The 22,151-nt window shown below is 42.7% G+C and overlaps 1 protein-coding gene across 1 annotated transcript; it reads right to left on the bottom strand.

The window, feature by feature from the left end:
* Positions 1-1,570: 1,570 nt before the first annotated feature.
* LOC124147932 (peroxidasin-like) lies at positions 1,571-20,305 on the bottom strand. Its single transcript, XM_046518782.2, has 13 exons — positions 20,204-20,305; positions 14,886-15,009; positions 13,102-13,223; positions 12,125-12,304; positions 10,804-10,861; positions 9,868-9,962; positions 8,911-9,018; positions 7,456-7,548; positions 5,856-6,317; positions 4,355-4,553; positions 3,310-3,479; positions 2,751-2,853; positions 1,571-2,094 (listed from the first exon to the last, which is right to left on the bottom strand). Exons 1-13 carry the CDS (start codon positions 20,262-20,264, stop codon positions 2,034-2,036), a joined length of 1,836 nt encoding a protein of 611 aa, XP_046374738.2. The 5' UTR covers positions 20,265-20,305; the 3' UTR covers positions 1,571-2,033.
* Between the last annotated feature and the right edge of the window lie 1,846 nt (positions 20,306-22,151).

Genomic DNA, 22,151 nt, shown 5'->3' with positions numbered 1-22,151 from the left:
TATGAGGTGGTACAGCGTGATTGCCAATGAAACTGTAGCATCACTTTTTCAGGCTATTTTGACAGGAGGGATTGGAATTGACCTGTTAATATCAAAATTTCACGGCATTCAGCGCGTGAATGAAATGTGACAGTTGTGGCCCAAAGTCAGTAGTTGGTGTATGATTTGCTAAATTGTGTGTGTTCTGAAATGAGTTTAATCAAGTTTGATAAGTTGTTATGATCAAGTTCCTGTACTGTGACTTCACTTTCAGTGAACTCGGGACATTGTTTTCAAATCCCCACCTGCCAAATCCTACGGTGGTGGTTGACGGAGATGGCTGTGAATATCGATCACGAAAAGGTTTGTAAACATGTTGTCATGTAAAAAGCCCTTTTTTATTAGAAACCCAGCTTGTAATAGCGGAAGTATCGATATGTTTTACAGCTCCAGTGGGTGATCGATCGGCAGCCATTTTTGTATTGAACACAATCTTCATACAACACATTACAATGCTGACTTAAGAAATGTGCAGAATGATGTAAAAGAACAGGGGTTACTTATGGTTAAGTGGGAACCAGTAGGCTGCAGAGTCGCTTGTAAATCCCAAAGTTCTTTTACAAGTACATGTAAATGGAAAGCCAATAAACTATTAATATATTTCGTCAATTTCCCTCAAAGTCATGGAAAAAAGTGTGGGAAACATGAACTTGTTAATAAATGTTGTTTCAGATATTTCTTTCGGTTTATTAGTCAGATAAACACTATATCCTTCGGGTTTGGGTTACAATGTAAATACTCTGGGACGGGATAACCCTCGGTCCCAGATCCTTCGACCCTCAGGCTCTCTAACGAGTCCAATCAAAATCGCGTAACGAAATCGAAATCCGGTTTGTAAACGGTGGTGCAGAATTCGGTCGATTGCAGGATTTGGCAACTCGGCGTCAGAAGATATTTTCCAAATCTTTTCATGCTTTTAATCAAGGTGCTTACGTGATTTGATACACTTTGCGGTGTAAGACCCGTTTTATCACAATATAGATCGTCTTGACTGTGCGCCGCCATTTTGTTTGAAGCAAATGCAAGTGATACAAGAGGTGGAATCCGATTGGTCCATAGGAGAGGCATAGAAGGGACACAACTCGTAATAGCCACAGGTGGCGATACGATCGAGCCTAGAAATTCCAGTGTAGTTCGGCAAAGGTGGAAACTGAACTTTTATAGTCAGTTAACCTCCTTGCCTCGGGAACATGGGTTAGAATAGGTCTTTAGCAACCCATGCTTGCCGTAAGAGGCGACTAACGGATAGGGTGGTCAGGCTCGCTGCCTTGGTTGATGCATGTCATCGTATCCCCATTGCGCAGATCAATGCTCATGACGTCAATCACTGGATTGTTTGGTCAGATTCGATTATTTACAGACCTCCGTCATATATCTAGAATGTTGCTGAGTGCGGCGTTAAACAACAAACAAACACATCAAAGGTTGAGTATTATGGTAAACTCCCCTCGTTGTCAGAATTCTTTTGTGTCGTGTTTCTTGAAGAAATACTTGATTATAGTATAATGTGCAACAATGATAAACGAAAAGATGGCGTTAGAGGTACTTTTATTCGTATCTTTGTGAAAGTAAAGGGATTAGTCGTAAAGCACTAGAAAACAGAGATCAGCCGGAAAGACAGGTCATGTACAAGGAAAACACAAGGACATACGAATGCGTTTTCAAGTCAGTTAAAGTTTTAAAGAGAGGATTCAATTTTCACGTCACACGGAAATGTCGACTTGAAGTAAAACATACGAACATGGGAAGAAGGACCCTGGATTTCGGAGATCGGCCAGAACAGCCCATAAAAGACTGACGGCGGAATGATGGGTTAGCAAGTTTATGTGAAGGAAGACCTAGCGGAGATCTGGGAGTGGGTGAGTACGTTCATCTGCAAGAAGATATAGCGGAGATCTGAGAATGGGTGAGTACGTTCATCTGCAAGAAGATATAGCGGAGATCTGGGAGTGGGTTAGTGTGCATCAGAAGGAAGACCTGATTTCAAACAGGTTTTAGTCTTTCCATTTCCGGAGCTTGATTGATGGAAGAGTTCTGCACTTCACTTTCATGTTCCTGTAACAAAAAATGTTTCATTTTATTAAACTCATCTTCATCCACATGTTTCATTGTTAGGCTTCATTCTATTGATAAGAGGGGAGGTCGGGTAGCCAAGTGGTTGAAGCGTTCGCTCGTCACGCTGAAGACCCGGGTTCGATTTTCGACATGGGTACATTGTGTGAAGCCACTTTCTGGTGTCTCCCTACGTGATATTGCTGGAATATTGCTAAAAGCGGCGTAAAACCATACTCACTCACTATGGATATGTTCATTAGGTATCTAAAGAACCATAGAGAGGTCAAGGATGTTGGTAGTGGTGAAGTATTTGAGGCTTATTTTGAGTTCCTAAGTGTCGAGGGGGCACGGGTGGCCCAGTCGTCTGAGGCGCCGCGAATCGCCGTGCAGAGTTGCGTCACTTGGGCACGCCAGAAACCTATGATTGTGGGTTCTTATCCCGGTTCGCCCCGATTATGTTTCTAGGTTTGTCAGCACCATACCCGTGCTCGTGGGTTTCATCGAAGTGGTAAACGTCTGAGACCTGCATCACTTCGGGCTTTCCTCCCACATTAAGCTGACACGCCGTGATATAACTGGAATACTGTTAAACGCGGCGTTAAACCAAACTCACTCACTCCTAAGTGTGGAAACCCTTAACTCCATTACACACTCACCCAGCTCCTGTAAGTTTAAAGACATCAGGCTGGATCTTGTTGATTTTGCTGTTTTGACAGATCACTTTAGCCAAGGTCACCTTACTTATTTCATCTATCTGTGCTGAAATGAAAAACAACGTATGTGTTCGGAAAGCATCTTCCATTTTGAACATTCTGATTCTATCACGACATTTAGGAGATAAAATTCCTGTCTTTTCAAAGTTCAGAACGTTATTCTATACCCCTTAAAGTTGATTTATGTCCTGTTTCGAAAAGAAGTGGAATTATTGCTTTCGAGATGCATGGTTCTAATTTCTAATTGGCCTGCCAGCTGTATTGAATCTCGCCTAGATCACCATTTTGTTGATGACCGCATTATCGCGAATGAAAGATAAATTTAGGAGCACTTCTTTCACTTCTTATAAACAAGCATTTTGAAATTATAAAATTACATTCATATACTTGTTCCTATATAAATAATAGGCACAGACCATGACATATTTCAACTTGAATTGTTGTTTCGAACGCCTTATGGGCTATATTGATTCCGCTATGGAAGTCAAAGTAAACGTCCTACCTTGAGTAAACCCGTGATCTGGATCCAGTCCCTCATACCAGAATCGATCCCCGTACCGTAGGTTATGGAACTGTGTTGCGATGATATAAGCAAACGTAGGTCCCACCATAGCTCCCGTCAAATGCTTCTCATTCATGCCGCCCAGGAATAAGTCAACTTGGCTCAGACTCCTGACGTACAACATTAATAGGCAAAATCACCATCTTTGAATATGTATTTCCTATCTGTTGTACCAAGAGAGGTGTTATTTATTTAGTTTGAAGTATTGTATTTTCTGGTAGGTAAAGTAAGGGGTCAGTACAAGATTTTCCGATAAATACTTCGTTACGGGCGGTCAGGTAGCCTAGTGGTTAAAGCGTTCGCTCGTCACGCCGAAGACCCGGGTTCGATTTCCGACATGGGTACAATGTGTGAATCCAATTTCTGGTGTCCCCCGCCGTGATATTGCTGGAATATTGCTAAAAGCGGCGTAAAACCATACTCACTCACTCGTTACAATGTGGGGCGTCCGGCAGTGAGACGGGTGTTAAGACTGATCATATTTGGCTGATTCCCCAACAAGTTGTCATGCGCACACACACAATATAACATCATGCATATAACTTTTCTTACCCCCCTCCCCTAAAATGAGCAGTCCCTTAATAATTTTTCAAATTAAGAACCTTATTTTAATTAACAGAAATATGTCATTTTTTTCATGCAATCCCACGCCTTTCATCGGATATTTGTCCTATCCGGTCTGACCCGTGAAGATCCGGGGTAGAATAGGTCTTCAGTAACACATGCTTGCCTAAAAAGTCGACTATGCTTGTCGTAAGAGGCGACTAACGGGGTCGGGTGGTCAGGCTCGCTGACTTGGTTGATGCATGTCATCGTGTCCCAATGGCGTTGATGCTCATGATGTGAATCACAGGAATGACTGATCCAGACTCGATTATTTACAGACCGATGTCATATAGCTGGAATATTGCTGAGTGCGGCGTTAAACAACAAACAAACAACCAACCTATCCGGTCTTGAATTTGTACGAAAGTTACATACTTACTCATACAGTCCAACGGCACATTTGGGTACATTCACATCCTCAGCAAGGAGATTCTTCATACCAGGTACTTTGGACCACTGGTAGACGAAGTCCATATAAGGAGGCAGTCCATGATCTCTACCTCGTTGAATGTTCAGCGCTACTAGATCAAGACTCACCCCTGGGTTAGACGTGTTCTCAAACAGGTGGTCAGTCACACCTGTAAACAGTGGGATAAATATACAACTGTATCATATAATGGGTAGGTTTCTCGGCAGGATAAAGCCAACGTTTCAAAACGGTCTCCGTCTGGCGTCATAAACGGATAAAGATGCAAATATGAAAGGTCACATAGTTACTACGTTTAGTGTTTACAAACATGGCGTCGCCCTTGTCAATCGGTGATCGAGTCAGAATTTACTATTGGGAATCTGGAGAACTATTGGGATAATCGTTGTAATATACAAAGCAATAGTCAAAGATACCGAAATTATGCGTCTTATTGGGATGTAGCAGAGAGATTTTGTCAAGTTTTGGTAATTTTGGAGATATAATTTATCAACAGTTTAGCGAGGACACTTAGCCTCGCCTGGCGTGATCAGTTTCCATATCGATCTGTATTTGTAGACCTCTGTGACTTGGGGCTTTTCCCCAATTAAAAACAGTTTCAGTTGGCCGAAATACATCCGAAATGTTAGTGTTTCATTTATCGCTATGTGTACATCGGACTCTGCACTTCGTAACGTTATGAAAGAACAGGCAGACTCTAAGACATTTCATAAAGGGCAGTTACTCTAGCGGGCGGAACGATGGGTTGCCGCGAAAGGGAATTAGAAACAATATGTGTAGGCATTTATTATTTTGCCTATTTGTAGTCACGCCACTGTCCAAGAAACAGGTTTCAGTTAGAACTATATTGACTGTTAGCACTGTCCGACTGACAAATCACTGATCTTACAATTCATATTAATACGCACATTCCAGGAAAACTTGCAATGAGCGATGACAACAGATTTTCGAAGACAGAATTAAAGAATGACATTATATGATAAATAGTTTATCAGACTTGTGTGTTTTGGGGAAGTAAATATCCTGTATTATTAACGAATATACACGATGTATTAAACTCGCCAAGGCTCGCTAAATACATGCATGCACGTCGCTATATACATGTAAGTGCAATAATCTTGAACGCGATGTTAAGCCCCATTTCACCTTACCTCTACGTACCTCATGCCTGTCATTCTACTTCTGAATATACAGAACTTTTGATAGGCTCTGATGACGTGAGCCATGTCATCGCACACTGACGGTTAAATATTCGCATTAATCGGAGAAGCTGCGTTTCTGATCCTTCGATTACCAAACCGTCCCAGAACCAAACCCTTGCTCGTGTTTGGCAAACTGCAATCATCTACTGCCTCCACGCTTTGGTACATGAATTTAACAACTAAAAGTGGCTTTTAAGCCAACTCAATGACTCGTTACTTAAGACAGCTAATTGTTCCTTCTGTGTCCCTACCTGTAGAAAACGCTTCATCAACCTTTTGGCTGACACCATCAATGATTCCATACATGACATTTTCAAAGCTCTCTGTGACATACGAGGTGTCCATGTACATCTTCGCTATATCCAGCATGGGGTTTTTCTTTACCCTGTAGTGTCCAGCGATCTGAGAGTGACCAAACCTGAACGCAGCCGTAGCAAAGCTGTTGAAGACGCCGGGGTTTAAAGATGCGTTGTATTGATATGTCTTGGCCAGGTCGAAGAGTTGGTAGACATTATCACCGAGGACTTTCTTCAGCCAGTTGTTGTAGGTTATGTGCTGCATACTTCCAATGACAATCTTACGGGCTACCTGAAACAGTTTCTCGTCGTCCCAACTGTTAAATTTGGCTAGCTTGGTGGCAATTCTGTTGTGCTCCTTCACCCACAGGGTGTGCATGGCAGTCAGACCTGGGAACACGTTTACCCGGACGTCACCTGAAAAATACATGGACAAAAGAGGGAATAGTTGGGTTCAACGTTTGAACAATATTTCAGTTATATCACGCATGTCAGTTTAACGGGTTCATACGGGTATGGTGCTGACTATCCAATAATCATGATCAGAGCCAATCATGGATTCGAACCCATGATCATCGGATTCTGGCATAACTAAAGGTCACAAGTTGCACATAATTATTATTATTATTATTATTATTATTATTATTATTATTATTATTATCATCATTATCTTTAGTAGTAGTAGTAGTAGTAGTAGTAGTAGTAGTAGTAGTAGAATCTGCAGAGTGATTTGAATCTTAGGACGTTTAAGCGCCCTGTAAGTGAACATGATGTGGCTGGAGGCATGCATGAAGGCACCGTCTCTACGATATAGGGGTAAGTTACTGTTGTATGGAATATTATACGTCCACATCTATCACTAGTATACAAACATACGAAGTGATGTTTGAAAGACAAGAATTAAACATGAGAGCATCAAGTATATTCAACGAATTATTATTTTTTAAAACAAATTATCTTCTTCAAAACAAATCCCCCAAACACCTGAATGTCACAAGTCGGACCCTTCTACGTTGGAGTATAGTCTATTTGCAGGTGCTCTTTTATTATGTAACCGAATCTTGCAACAACAAAACACGACATGTATAAGTGCATAATTTGGTACCCGCTTGAACGTAAACACATGTTCCAAGTACACGCAAAGGTCATATTACATTTTCTTTGAATCTGATCCCCTCTGGGTGTATGTCGACGACATTTATTTTAGAACGTTGACAAAATTAACTCCTTTCAAATAACTTTCCTTTTCACAAACCTGTACATAACAGTAACTACACACGATTGTATAAATACATGTAGATACAGGGTTTCCCTGCTTTGGAGTGATTATTTCTATCGTATTTTATGTATCCTTCGCTAGCCATAGCATTGCAAGGTAGATTAAGTACCTAAATATGATATCAAATTTTAAGAAATGAAAGAGGAGATTACAAAAATAACATTTTCTCCCTTAACTTCACCCTTTAGCAAACACCTGGTATCATCACTATTTGGTAGTGATTCTATCAACACATGATTCTTATAGAGTCGGAATCGTACAATTGAATGCATTTACCAGCATCGTAGCAGGAATGTCCGTTGCGTTTCACACAGGTGGTCTGGTTGGTATGCGGAAGGAAGTCGCCGTTTCCAGTCGTCCTCATCAGCCCTGTTGATACATAACAGAAACGTTTTATGTTAACAAGATATATATTTTTTTCATTCAGAGGCTGGTAACATGACCACAGAATTGACGTTGATAAAGCATTGCTAGAGGCCGTAATAGTCTTGACTATGGTGAAGAATGCAACAAACACTCACCCACTATGTGTATATGAAAAAACTGTAACCGCCGCCTGAAAAAGTTAATCACTGTCGCTCGACCTCGAATGTAATTTGTAATATCAGCATGGTAATTACCCGAACTGGTATGGACAGCTAAGATGTGAGTGATTGCTAGCGGCTCTGGTGCGTAAGCCACTCGCGACTGCTAAATCCAAGCATAGTTTGAAATTATTCCGAACTGTAGTGTTAATTCTTGTTCAACAGGGCTCGTGGGAGAGTATCTGATGCCCAAAATTTGGCGAATAATAGACATGATTAATGAAGGAATGAGCTGTTCGTCGTCAGGTCGGTTGCCACCATTCGGTTACAAGCAAACGGGCACGGAAACGTCATGACATTGAGAACCGTTCAAGGTCGGGACCGTTTCATGTGACGCCAGCATGCGAAGATCGTGACCTGGGCCCCGTTCCACAAAGCGATCTTAGCGCTAAGTCGATCGTAACTCCCATTCTTTAACACTGACTTACTACAATCGTAGCGCTAATATCGCTTTGTGGAACGGGGCCCTGCTCTGCTTGGTTAGGCGACAACGCCTCCACACATGCACCTTTCTGAAGGAGAAGTAGATGTCCGACAAACAATTGTCATGGCGGACATTGATAATTTGACTCAAATTATCAGGTTTGAGGTCAAGAAGGTTGGTCATATGCCCTATTATGTGATCCAATGAGCGCAGATTCTTGTAGCGCCACAGACGGGCAAAATCTTGGCTGGAGGCAAAGAAAAATGGCACAGATGCCCAGGAACATTCGTCACCAAGTCCTCCTTCGTGATGGATCAGTCATGATGTAGGGTTGCTGGTTCCATGACTACAACATGGCCACTGTGCAGGAGAATCTGTTGGGTGACAGGCACAGGCGTCAGCTCCTGGGTAGAATAGGTTTTCAGCTACCCATGCTTGCCGTAGAAGGCGACTATGCTTGTCGTAAAAGGCGACTAACGGGATCGGGTGGACAGGCTCGCTGACTTGGTTGATGCATGTCATCGATCCCAATTGCGTTGATCGATGCTCATGGTATTAATCACTGGATTGTCTGGTCCAGACTCGATTATTTACAGACCGCCGTCATATAGCTGAAATATTGCTGATAGCAGCGTTAAACAACAAACAAACAAACATGGCTAAAAGAGCTAAGGGGCGCTTAATCTTTTCAAGGCGTATATAGTTCTATATTTCTATACGTACCCCCGGTGTGAGTTCTCAGCATGGCCGTCTCTTCATCCGAGCCTCCATACACGTGGCTGGAGTCTAGGTAGGCGGTGAGGGAGTTCATCTGTTCCCGGTGACAATCCTCTGTGAACATCACACATTTAATCGTTATGAACACGTTCCACTAGAAACCCTTTCAGTTTTTGTGCTTAACTGTTGGTATGTATGACATTCATTGTCACCTAAATTCTCATCATTTTACCTGACTATTGAATTAGTACACTCTTGGAACAAGAGCCAAATTTAATGTAGTCACTATTGTGTAAAATTGACCTTATCACTTTTGACATATATGCCCGATTATCAAAGGTGACTTGTGCTGATATGAATTAGACTTGGTAAGAATCTATCAATTTATCTTATCATTCCCAATCCATTCTCAACTCCATCTCCGTTCAAGGAAATTTACAAATTTGAGGGTTCCTTTGTACGATTATTTGTATTTACCTTATATAAATTTTTTTTCGGGGACAATGTGTTAGTCTACAAGTCTTCAAGTTCCATACCAACTTTTGTTATTTAGAGGCCTTTGTGATATAGCTGGAATTTTGCTGAGTGCGGCTTTAAACAAACAAATTCACGCATTAGAAATTTACGCATTCGCGCATTTACGAGCGCGGTACTCAGCATCAGTATTATTTATGATGGTTCAGACACTCTTCCTTGTACACATGTGAAAGACATTTAAAAATTTGATGATGTCATATGTAATTCCATATTTTGTGTTTGTCCACATAAACTATTGCCTTGCCTTTGCATGTGTGTGTGACGGATGCTACCGGTGGGATGGGATACGCTCACCTATTCGCGAACACCTGGTGTCATCACTATTTGATAGTGATTTATAGTGATAGTGACAGAGCTCATGATATAGTTGTTATCATACAATGGCCTCTTGATGATCATGGAAAGAGTTCTGTGGCTTATACTTACCAGATGACTCATCGACAGGTATGGACCGACTAAACTCCATGCAGTTCCTGAAATGTCTGTCTCCGGGCGGAATCGGGATAGGGAAACATGGACCTCTGTAATCAAGAGTAAGTAAGTGAGTGAGTGAGTGAGCAGGTTATTTACGTCGCTTTCTTTTTGAACACACCCATTAGAGCTAAGACAATACTGTACTAAGAAATAGACAATACTATAAATGGTTCCCTTCCTAAATAGGGGGAACGGTAGGCCCAGTCACTGTGCAGAGTTGCGTCACTTGGGCACGCCAGAAACCTATGATTGTGGGTTCTAATCCCGGTTCGCCCCGATTATGTTTCTAGGTTTGTCAGCATCATATCCGTGCTCGTGGGTTTCACTGAAGTGGTAAACGTCTGAGACCTGCATCACTTCGGGCTTTCCTCCCACGTTATGCTGACACGCCGTGATATAACTGAGATACTGTTAAAAGCGGCGTTAAACCCAACTCACCCACTCACTTCCTAAATACCCATGTCCTCGATGTGGATTGCTTGTCGCTGAGACTGATAAGGATATATCCTCGATTATCCAGTGTATAATATCTCCATTCTGTTCCCTTCGGAATTGTTACTACTTGCCACTTCAGTACCCTTCTCTCACTCAACAGCTCGACAAGCTGGATAATCGATTTGTTTCTTTTGTTTGTACGCCGCACTCAACAATATTCCAGCTATATGACGGCGGTCTGTAAATAATCAAGTGTGGACCAGACAATCCAGTCATTGACATCATGACGTAATTGGGATCGATGACATGCATCAACCAAGTCAGCGAGCCTGACCACCCAATCCCGTTAGTCGCTTCTTACGACAAGCATGGGTTGCTGAAGGCGAATTCTAACCCGGATCTTCACGGGACCGAATCATCGAGGAGGATGGGGACACAACTGTAGGTACTCACTCGGAACTGGAGTCTGGATGGACACCATTCGCAGCCAATCCGTGACAACAGCCTGTCTCTGTCAGGAGACATAAAAACAGCATGAGACAGGTTAATTATCTGGTTTTCAAATACGTACTTTGTTTGTTGTTTAACGCCGCATTCAGCAATATTCCAACTCTATGATGGCGGTCTGTAAATAATCGAGTCTGGACCAGACAATCCAGTGATTGACATCATGGGCATCGCAATTGGGATGGGGATGACATGCATTAACAAAGTCAGCAAGCCTGACCAAATCGCCTCTTACGACAAGCATATGTTGCTGAAGACCGGATATTCACGGGGAAATTAATTAAGTGAGGATGCTGGGGAGACAGATCCGTGGGTATTGCGATTCACAGTCACTCATGTTTGTGCTCAACGCTAGCTGAAGATGTTCGGGTGGTCAGGCACAGTGACTGGACTGATTGAGTATCGCCGAGCACCCATACCATGGTTCCGATACCACCTCGCTGGCAAAGCACGTAGGTAACAAAGAGCTGTACGGGTGGAGGAATGAATCATAACGAATTACGGCATTTCCTCTATTAAACTGCTCGGGGGTGGAAATTTCGTCGTTGACCCGGCGTCTATTCTGTTTAATACTTGCACAGTGGCAGCTCACTGCCTTGCCGAATCCCACATTCTACAGACATACCAAGGGTACATTTGCAGGAAACGGACTTTGTTATTACCAACACATCACAGTATAAAATAGGGAAGTGTCATTTTCGACATTAATTAATTTCATCAAATGATTGACCAGGCCTTCTTTAGAGACACGGCGTCTTATAGAGGCTTTGGACACAAAGTATGACCAAGCGCCAACGTATAGTGCAGGTCCGGTGTAAAATAGAGGAAATACGGTACATGTTACATATTTCTGAATTTTTAATGCCAATACTGTTTGACCGTTTATTTGTTTGTTGTGTTACATCTCAGGAGGGAATATTCTACCTATATCACGGCGGTATGTGACAATTAGAGTCTGACAAACATGTGGTCGATATGTGCCGCTGTTAGGTATGGAAACTGTCGCGTTGTCATCCTTACAAAAACAAGCACAAAGTGTCAAAATTAATCAAAGAGCGACAAATCGACAACGCAACAGTGTGTCGTATTGTCGCGCTTTGAATAATCATTATTATTTTACCAAAGGGCGACAATGTCCCTTCTAGGATTCCATAGTCAGGGTACGATTACCAAGTCACCAACCTTGGCCACCGACCCAATTTAGTCGCCTCGGGAAGCAATTAAGTACTGCGGAGTCCTATGCTCGACACACATATAGAGTACTCACCCCCAGTCATAGGCGTGCCCGAGATGTCGTGGTCCAGGAACTGCCCCCACTGCATCACCATCTGGGAGAAGGGTCTGTCCTCAGTATCCATGCTATCAAAGGGGAAGCACTCCGTGCTGACCTTCCTGGCACTGGGCAGAGGGTTCTTGCCTCCGCCGTACAAGCGAGGACTGCCGTTATCTACAGTGATGAGGTGAGGTGAAATGGGGTTTAACGTCACGTCCAAGATAATGAAACTTATATAGCGACGTGCATGCACGTGTGTGTGTGTGTGGCTGATTGTTACTGGCCTGGACTGATGCCGATTTATAGTGCTATCCCACTGAGATACCATGCCCCAGTTTAACATGAATACCCCACCCAGACACAGTATACTGACTCCGAGCCGACCAGTCCCTAGCGCCAGACAGGGTAACAACAAGTACCATCTTTTAACGAATTTCTGTATGACGCGGCCGGGGATCGAACCCCTGACTTTCCACTCTCCGGGCGGACGCTCTACCAATAGACCACGGAGGCGGTCCCTACAATGATGAGGCGTTGTAATATAGCATCGTTTTCGTAAAGAATCACTATACATTTGGAAGTTGCTTTACCTACCATTTTACGTTTTATATAATTAAATAGTTTGGCTTTATTGCCTTTTCATCTTTGTAGGAAGGCCTTTTCCTATTTCGAAAGCAGATTATGCATTTCATTAAGGATAAATAGCGTTGATTATCACACGTAGGGGATTATCATAGTGGATGGTTCGTTGATACCGTTGATTATCACATGTCGGGGATTATCAAAGTAGTCGATTAGTATAGTCGACTATTCGTTATATCCGATTTCGTTATAGAAGAAGTTGGCTTGTAAGTTCATAATCTTGATGCTGTTCTGTAATCGTGTGGTCTTTAGATTCAACAAATCAGGATTAAGATTCATACACATGACCCATAAACACGTAATCGGGGTAGAGTTATTATGATACTTACTGTCATCATACATGGCGGGAAGAAATCGCCTCATAGCTTGCAGAGGCGCACCCCAAATAGGATTATCCACGTTGTTGCACACGCCATCTATCGGTCGATACTTGAGTTTGGCCGCACAATCACTGAAAAGTACATAACAGCTATAACAAGGATTTCTGGTAAAATATTGTCGTTATGAGTTTGATTCGGTTGTTACCGAAAGCTGTCGAGCGCTCTGTATATGGTTGCTGCGATTGAGAGGTGAACAGATGGAGTGAGTGAGTGAGTATGGTTTTACGCCGCTTTTAGCAATATTCCAGCAACATCATGGCGGGGGACACCAGAAATGGGCTTCACACATTGTACACATGGGCGGAATCGAACCCGGGTCTTCGGAGTGACGAGCGAACGCTTGAATCACAAGACTACGCCACAGCCCCGAAGAGATTGAGGATTCTTACCGGAAAATTAATTAAAGTCGATATATGAAGTGAGATATTGATTGAATGTTGTTTAACACTATATTAATTCAATTACAACTATATCGCAACGGCCTATAAATAGGCGAATCTGGACCAGACATAACAGTGATTGATAGCATGAACAACTATCCACGCCGGCGGGAAGCGATGGTACACAATGATCCTGACCACCCGATCTCATTCAGTCGGTCGTTACGACACCGGAACCTACATGTATTCAAACCGTCATCAGTCCCAATTGCGTGGGTTGATGCTCACGATATTAATCACTGGATTGTCTGGTCCAGACTCGATTATTTACAGACCGCCGTCATATAGCTGGAATATTGCTGAGTGCGGCGTTAAACACCCGAAAGCCGCATAGAGAAATCATATATTGGGAGGGATGGGTGAACGAGTGGAATTAAAGGCCGGTTTGGCACGTTTTCAGCAATACGACTGAAGCTTATATTAATATCTGAATGAATCAATGTTGTCTGAGCTAGCGTGTTGCAGCAATTTTACGGCGTGCTGTAAATAATTGAGTGCGCAGGAAACAAACCAGTGGTTACTAGCATAATCAACGGTCTATGCAGTGGGAGAACGATAACGCACAATCAACTTTGTTACGTAATCACCCGTGTTAACGTCGTGGCAGAGCGTCTGCCCGGAGAGCGGATGGTAGGGGGTCGATCCCCTGCCGCGTCTTACCAAACGACGTTATAAGACGTATATCGTTACCCTGCTGGCGCTCGACCTTAAAGGGCTAAACAAGGACTGGTCAGCTGGAGTCAGTATATTGTGTATATTGGGTTATTCATGTTAAACTGAAGCATGGGATCTCTGTAGCACTATAAAAACGGCATTAGTCCGGACTCGTGCAAGCAGCCACACACACGAGTATGCACTATAGAAATGGTATAAATCTTGAACGCGACGTTAAACCCAATTTCACATCCCCTTTACTCGGATACCACCCTCACTCTGCTGTCGAGGGCCTGTGTATATTGTTTCAGATTCCTTGTGGGCCGGGGACTGACTCACAAGAAAAAAACTTTCCGAAATTATATCCAATTGACTCAAACTTCAAGATTAGTAATGATGATGCTTACGATTAGTAAATTCTTGAAAAAAATGAAAATGTCTCATACATTGAGTATCTCTTTTCTCTCCACTGTTCGAGCCTTGGTGGGGGAAACAAAGGGCTTAATATAGTGTACTTATGTGGGATTGGAACTCCAGGCTTCGGCGCGAGAGGCAAACGCTGTAATCACTCGGCTACCCACTCCGCCCTTTATACAGGTATGCGGCAGTCTTACTGGTATACTGGCGTTTTCAACCTACTCTGTTATTCTCTCGCTTAGCCGTGCGCGTTCTCGTGCAATAATCACTCCAAGCTTTGTGCCTTTGTTGAAGGTTCTGACGCCACCAGACAATCCCGACACTGCCATGTTGATGTTGCGTCTACCTGAAGACAAAACATTAATAAAATGAGAGAATAAATACGATTCCTTGTGATAAAAATGATAACTACGGTCGGTTGCGTAGCCTGGTGGATATAGCCTCCCACGGAAGAACCGGATTCGATTCAAATGGATAAAATATGTTAAGACCATATGGTGTCCGACTCCGAGATGGACTGTACTACTGATAAAAGACGTAGAACAATAATCACAAGAATCACCATTGACACATAACGAAAGATGTATTTTTTTTACGTTATGCAGCAAGACAGGTCTCATTATGAGAAATACATTAACCCTAACCACAACACTATAACTAATAATGATGTTACGAAGAAATTAAACAAAAATTGTTAGTGTCACATAGCTCCAAACTAGTTAACAAAACACCGGAGGGAGGGGTGTGTGTTTAAACCATTTTCACACCATTGTTCATCGAGTGGGTGAGTTGGGTTCAACGCCGCTTTTAACAGTATTCCAGTTATACCACTTCGGTGAAACCCGTGAGCACGCGTATGGTGCTGGTAAACCTAGAAACATAATCGGGGCGAACCGGGATTCGAACTCACAATCATAGGTTTCTAGCATGCCCAAGGGACGCAACTCTGCACAGCGAATCGCGGCGCCTCAGACGACTGGGCCACCCGTGCCCCTTTGTTCATCGAAACATAGTGAAGGTGAGGACGTCTTTGGTCATAGGTTCATTTCCCATAGTTGTCCCCTCTATGAACACTGTCAGCAGTATGCCCGTGTGACTAACGGGATCGGGTGGTCACAGGCTCGCGGACTTGGTTGATGCATGTCATCGTATCCCAATTACGTGGATCGATGCTCATGACGTCAATCACTGGTTTCTCTGGTCCAGACTTGATTATTTACAGACCGCCGTCATATAGCTGGAATTTTGTTGATTGCGGCGTTAAACAACAAACTACAAAAGTATGCTCGTGTTCATTTTTGTCTCCAAAGGGATATTGGAGTGAGTGAGTGAGTGAGTGAGTGAGTGAGTGAGTGAGTGAGTGAGTGAGTGAGTGAGTGAGTGAGTGAGTGAGTGAGTGAGTGAGTGAGTGAGTGAGTGAGTGAGTGAGTGAGTGAGTGAGTGAGTGAGTGAGTGAGTGAGTGAGTGAGTGAGTGAGTGAGTGAGTGAGTGAGTGAGTGAGTGAGTGAGTGAGTGAGTGAGTGAGTGAGTGAGTGAGTGAGTGAGTGAGTGAGTGAGTGAGTGAGTGAGTGAGTGAGTGAGTGAGTGAGTGAGTGAGTGAGTGAGTGAGTGAGTGAGTGAGTGAGTGAGTGAGTGAGTGAGTGAGTGAGTGAGTGAGTGAGTGAGTGAGTGAGTGAGTGAGTGAGTGAGTGAGTGAGTGAGTGAGTGAGTGAGTGAGTGAGTGAGTGAGTGAGTGAGTGAGTGAGTGAGTGAGTGAGTGAGTGAGTGAGTGAGTGGGGCTTAACGCCGCTTTTAACAGTATTCCAGTTAGAATGTCAGCTTAATGTCTGGAGGAAAGCCCGAAGTGATGCAGGTCTCAGACGTTTACCACATCGGTGAAACCCACGAGCACGGGTATGGTGCTATCAAACCTAGAAACATAATCGGGGCGAACCGGGATTCGAACCAACAATTAAAGGTTTCTGGCGTGCCCAAGGGACGCAACTCTGCACAGCGAATCGCGGCGCCTTAGACGACTAGGCCACCCGTGGACTCCAAGGATATTGGAGATCCACCATGACCCTCATTGGGATTCCGTCCTACACCATCTGGCGCGCCATGGTGTATCTATGATCCCCAAAGCGCCATTCAATCGCTCTGTAAATTATCAACTCACTACTGCAGACACTTATTGACCTGACTTATGTGACTTCGGCAGAAAATCGAGACTGGTTTTGGTCTGGCATTGACATTTTATATTTACTTAAACTGGATCGGTGTTTCTGCTGGTGGACAAAGGTCCCCGACTATAACTTAAGCACACCTCCCCTACTTCGTTGCAAAACATTTTTCTTAAGTGCTTCTTCCTTTCTTGTAAGCAGCAGAATAGCTGCTCATTTACACAGCATGCGTAATTCAAAATTAACATACTGTTTTTGTTTCAACAACATCAGTGACTACGCTATCGTTTCACTGAATTGCCTGGTTGTTTTCGTTTGTTACAGGCCGCCGTCGCTAGGAGGACTGCTGTGCGGCGTCAGTGGTGCGGGTTCTGCCTGTAGAGCGGGTCATGCTTACCCTTTCAAAACACCTGGTGTCATCACTGATTTAGTGTGATTTTCTTAAATTTTCATCACTATTTGGCCTTTTCGCCCAATGGAATTTGTTTCGGCAGATAATCGAGACTGTTCTTTTCTCTGGCGTTCGGGTTTTATATGTGGTAAGTACCGTGTCGTCGTACGCCACAATGGTATGTTTGGGCCAGACCGAAAAGCGGCGTTGAACCCAACTCACTCACTGGTCCAGACAGCCCGCCGTCATATTGTTTGAATATTCCTGAGTGTGACTTTAAACACTAGAGCCGCCACCCACTGGCTAGACATCATAACTGCATCTACGAAAATCTTGATGTTTGGTTTTTGAAACCAGAAAACACATACCGATTTGAGGTGAGGTAAGGGGTTTAACGCCGCGTCCAATATTTTTGCACTTATATAGCTCACTGAGATACCATGCCGCAGTTTTACATGAATACCCTACTCAGACATAGTAAGCTGACTCCGAGCCGACCAGTCCTTGTTTAGCCCCTTTATGCCGAGCACCAGACAGGGTAACAACACGTACCATCTTTAACGTATTTTGGTATGACGCGGCCGGGGATCGAACCCCGGACCTTCCGCTCTCCGGGTGGACGCTCTACCACTTGACCACGGAGGTGGATCTATACCGATTTGAAAATGATGGATGCATGATGCTACTTTGTGCAGGACGTAGCGCCATCTTAAGATACATGAATATCAAGGTACTTATGTATGAAGGGATACACAGGCCTTTTTATCAGTCGCTGGAATATATGATTCTACGTCATAACTCCTCTCTTAAGAACAGAATGAAACCTTTGTATAACATGTTTTCAGAAAATTGTGGGTGTAGCGCACCGAGATACCGTGGTCATATTTACAAACTATGCTGCTCAACACTTGTTAGGAGAAGTCTTTACAGAGAAGGGGCGGTAGGGTAGCCAAGTGGTTTAAGCGTTTGCTCGTCACGCCGAACGACCAGGTTCGATTCCCCACTTGGGAACGATGTGTGGAGCCCTTTTCTGGCGTGTTCCGTCGTGATATTGCTGAAATATTGCTATAAGCGGCGTGTCTTAAACTTACTCACTTTATAGTGAGGGAAACAGTGATTACCACTGGGGCTTTAGCATTCTGTACCCCTGTAAAAAAAATTTCGGATGAGTCATTTTAAAAAAAATAATGTTTTAAGTAACAGTTGAATCGACTCCGAGTTAGTTGATGAAGACGAGACTTAGCTAATTGGCAGTCTCAGCAAATTTGATTTACATACCTCCATTGGCAGTTTCTTGGATCTGCTCATTTGAAACGTATGACGTACATGTATACCAATTTAGTAGTTGATTACCCTTAATACACAGAGATAATGTCGAAAAATCACACGTGGTTTTGATTACAATGTCTAGTTGGCTGGTTGGTTGGCTTGTTGCTTAACGCCGCACTCAGCAATATTCCAGCTATATGACGGCGGTCAGTAAATAATCGAGTCTGGACCAGACAATCCAGTGATTGACATCCCACGCAATTGGGATCGATGACATGCATCAACCAAGTCAGCGAGCCTGACCACCCGATCCCGTTAGTCGCCTTTTACGACAAGCATAGTCACCTTTTACGGCAAGCATGGGTTGCTGAAGACCTATTCTACCCCGGACATTCAGGGGTCTACAATGCATGGGCGGATACAGTCTTTTTGAAAAAGATTAAAAGATTTATATTTTCAGTCATGGAATGCAACTCTAACGCGTTCACCAAAGTCCCTGTTATATAGCAGTTTCAAGTCATATATCATTGCAGAGCAATACCTTTTCAGTGTTAGCCTTAGAAAATTTAGGGTAGCACTTGCAAGGTTCCGATGTTCATCACACGATCTTTTAATTGAAAAAGGTAGATATCAAAATATTCCGAGAGAAAATAGACTCTGTCCACTATGTGACCTAGGATTAATTGAGGACGAGTATCACTTTTTACTAGTATGTCCGCATTATGATGAACTAATTAAGATCTATTTAGTGAAGGTGATGTATAAAGTCTGCGTAGGTGTAATGACCCTTTAACATGTCAATAGCCGTTTTGATAGCCGGAATCGTACAAAGGTATATTAAATTATTTGTGTCGCTTTTACTCTATGCAGTCTTCAAATTATCCTATAACACTTTCTATATGTACATTGACATCCTACTAAACAGGACCCAGTTCGGTCGAAATACCAGCCTCGATTATCTGCCCAAACAGACTCCATTCGGAATAAAGGCACAAATATGTGAATGGATCACTGAAAATATGTAACTACATTAGGTGTTTGCGAAAAGGATAAACATGTGCTGCCCTACCGGTAGTACCCGCTAATCACACAATGTCCATACTAATTATGAATAAATTACACAACTACGTTTTTGTAGCCTGACGCTGCGCCTTACGACGACATCCTGTAGACAATCGTGTAAGAATGTGCCGTTGGACTGTATGAGTAAGTATGCAACTTTCATACACATTCAAGACCGGAAAGGTTGGTTGTTTGTTTGTTGTTTAACGCCACACTCAGCAATATTCCAGCTATATGACGGCGGTCTGTGAATAATCGAGTCTGGACCCGACAATCCAGTGATTGCTATCATGAGCATCGATCCACGCAATTTGGATACGATGACATGAATCATCCAAGTCAGCGAATCTGACCGACCACCCGATCCCGTTAGTCGCATGGGATACTGAAGACCTAAACAACCCGGATCTTCACGGGTCAAGTTTGAAAGGAACGTGTTATCTATAGACGTATATCAAAACGTGCAAATCATTGAAATCATTGCAAATCAAACGGGCACCACTAGCACCGCAATAATAACTAAAAGGTATAATTTGAGAATAATTGGTATAACCGAATTATTCAAGTAAAATATAATACCCTAATACAATATGTAATGTAGTCTCATATCCTACCAAACCCGCTTTAAACAAGAGTCAATAAGAAAGCAAATTATTTACCCCCAGCGACGAGGAATGGCAAGCCTGCGCACAACAGTGCTACCAGATACATCATCATCATAATAGCCAGGTTTCCTCTGTTAAGTCAACAGCCTGCACTGTGGGTGATGCAGGCAGCCAGTACATATATAGGAGTAATGCATGACGTCATACTTGAATGCACCATGTCCCCAGTTTTTACTGGTGCAGTGTCATTGCTTAATATATATTACCTTATGATATACATTTCTATTAAATACTTATTCTCATCCATTTAAACCTTTAGAGTTCGGCACTATAACGGAGTAGAATTTAGTTTTTTAACCAACATATACTTAGATATATACGTGGTTGAGACTATGTTATGAAATGGAAATGTGAGCATGAAGTGGCTGCTTGGTTGTTGTTCTTTTGTTTTTTATTACACTGCGTTCACTGAGTGTTTCTTAATGTGATTCGCGAGGACGGCAATGGTATCTCAGTTGGCAAGAGACCGCCTCCGTGGTCTAATGGTAGAGCGTCCGCCCGGAGAGCGGAAGGTCCGGGGTTCGATCCCCAGCCGCGTCATACCAAAAGACGTTAAGAGATGGTACTTGTTGTTACCCTGTCTGGCTCCGCATTAAGGGGCTAAAACAAGGAGTGGTCGGAGTCAGTATACTGTGTCTGAGTGGGGTATTCATGTTAAACTGCGGCATGGTATCTCAGTGGGCTAGCACTATAAATCGGCATCAGTCCGCACATACTCAAAGAAATAGATTAAGTAAATATACGTATTTACACGAAATATGTCTTGTTAATACTTTTTTTAATTTAATAGTCGTGGTACATTATGGGAATCCTCATCTTACGTATGTATTTAACCGACACATATTTGTATCATGTTGAATTGTTGGAACTTTTTTTGACAGATTGAATTGAGATAAATGGTGTTCACAAAGAACGTAAACATTAATTAGGATGTTAGTGTACTGTACCCATTTCAACCTTTTAACTAACTTTGCATCAACTGCGATTAAAATTTATATGTCTTAAGAAGTAAGATAAGTCTTAAACCATTAATATTACACAAGGCGTCTATCCGTTCTGAACCAACAATTTTCATTTGACACTACCTCATGATCATTTTACAAGTGTCTCTTAGCAGACACGAGGATAATAGTATTGGTGGTGATAGGGTTGGTAGTGCTGGTAGTGTTAATGTTGACAGGGTCGGTAGTGTTGGTAGTATTAATGTTGACAGGGTCGGTAGTGCTGGTAGTGTTAATGTTGACAGGGTTGGTAGTTTTGGTAGTGTTAATGTTGACAGGGTCGGTAGTGCTGGTAGTGTTGGTAGTGTTAATGTAGACTGGGTCGGTAGTGCTGGTAGTGTTAATGTTGACAGGGTCGGTAGAGTTGGTAGTGTTTATGTTGACAGGGTCGGTAGTGCTGGTAGTGTTGGTAGTGTTAATGTTGACAGGGTCGGTAGTGCTGGTTGTGTCGGTAGTGTTAATGTTGACAGGGTCGGTAGTAAATTTATTAGGGTCTTGTTTAGAACGTATGACTTGCACGAGGTAGTACAGATAGGTCTTGTCTGGAACGTGCGAATAGCTCGAAGTACGGGGATACACATGTCTAGAACGTACGAGGTAATGTGGCTATATGTACTCAACCTACTTTGCAAGGTCATTTTACATACTGCTCCTAAACTATATAGTTATCGTTCAGGTATACACTGTAAATAGCACTCAGACTTAAATATTTCACAAATAATTTTATTATTGATAAACCATAAATGTTTATGGTACAGGTGTACACCGTAATTAATACATAAATATGAATAGTTCAGAAATAATTTCATATCTTATCCAAAACGTTTATCACAAAGAAAACTTTTTTCAACAGTACCATTTTAATCTAGGAACTTCATTTTGAGTATTGAGTAGGAAAAAACGAAAAATGATGTTTAATCATGGGGCCCATGGACCAGCAC

Source organism: Haliotis rufescens, unplaced genomic scaffold (genome assembly GCF_023055435.1).
Source record: "Haliotis rufescens isolate VD_foot unplaced genomic scaffold, xgHalRufe1.0.p SCAF_2, whole genome shotgun sequence".
NCBI classification, from domain to species: domain Eukaryota; kingdom Metazoa; phylum Mollusca; class Gastropoda; order Lepetellida; family Haliotidae; genus Haliotis; species Haliotis rufescens.
This window is presented reverse-complemented; position numbering and strand designations above follow the sequence as displayed.

Bases quoted from the DNA above. Each gene is read 5' to 3' on its own strand.
- LOC124147932 (XM_046518782.2), bottom strand. From the start codon at position 20,264: ATGATGATGATGTATCTGGTAGCACTGTTGTGCGCAGGCTTGCCATTC. The intron at 4,554-5,855 runs GTAGGGACACAG...CACTGTTTACAG, and splicing joins TGATGAAGCGTTTTCTACAG to GTGTGACTGACCACCTGTTT. The intron at 2,854-3,309 runs GTAGGACGTTTA...TTTTCATTTCAG, and splicing joins AGATCACGGGTTTACTCAAG to CACAGATAGATGAAATAAGT.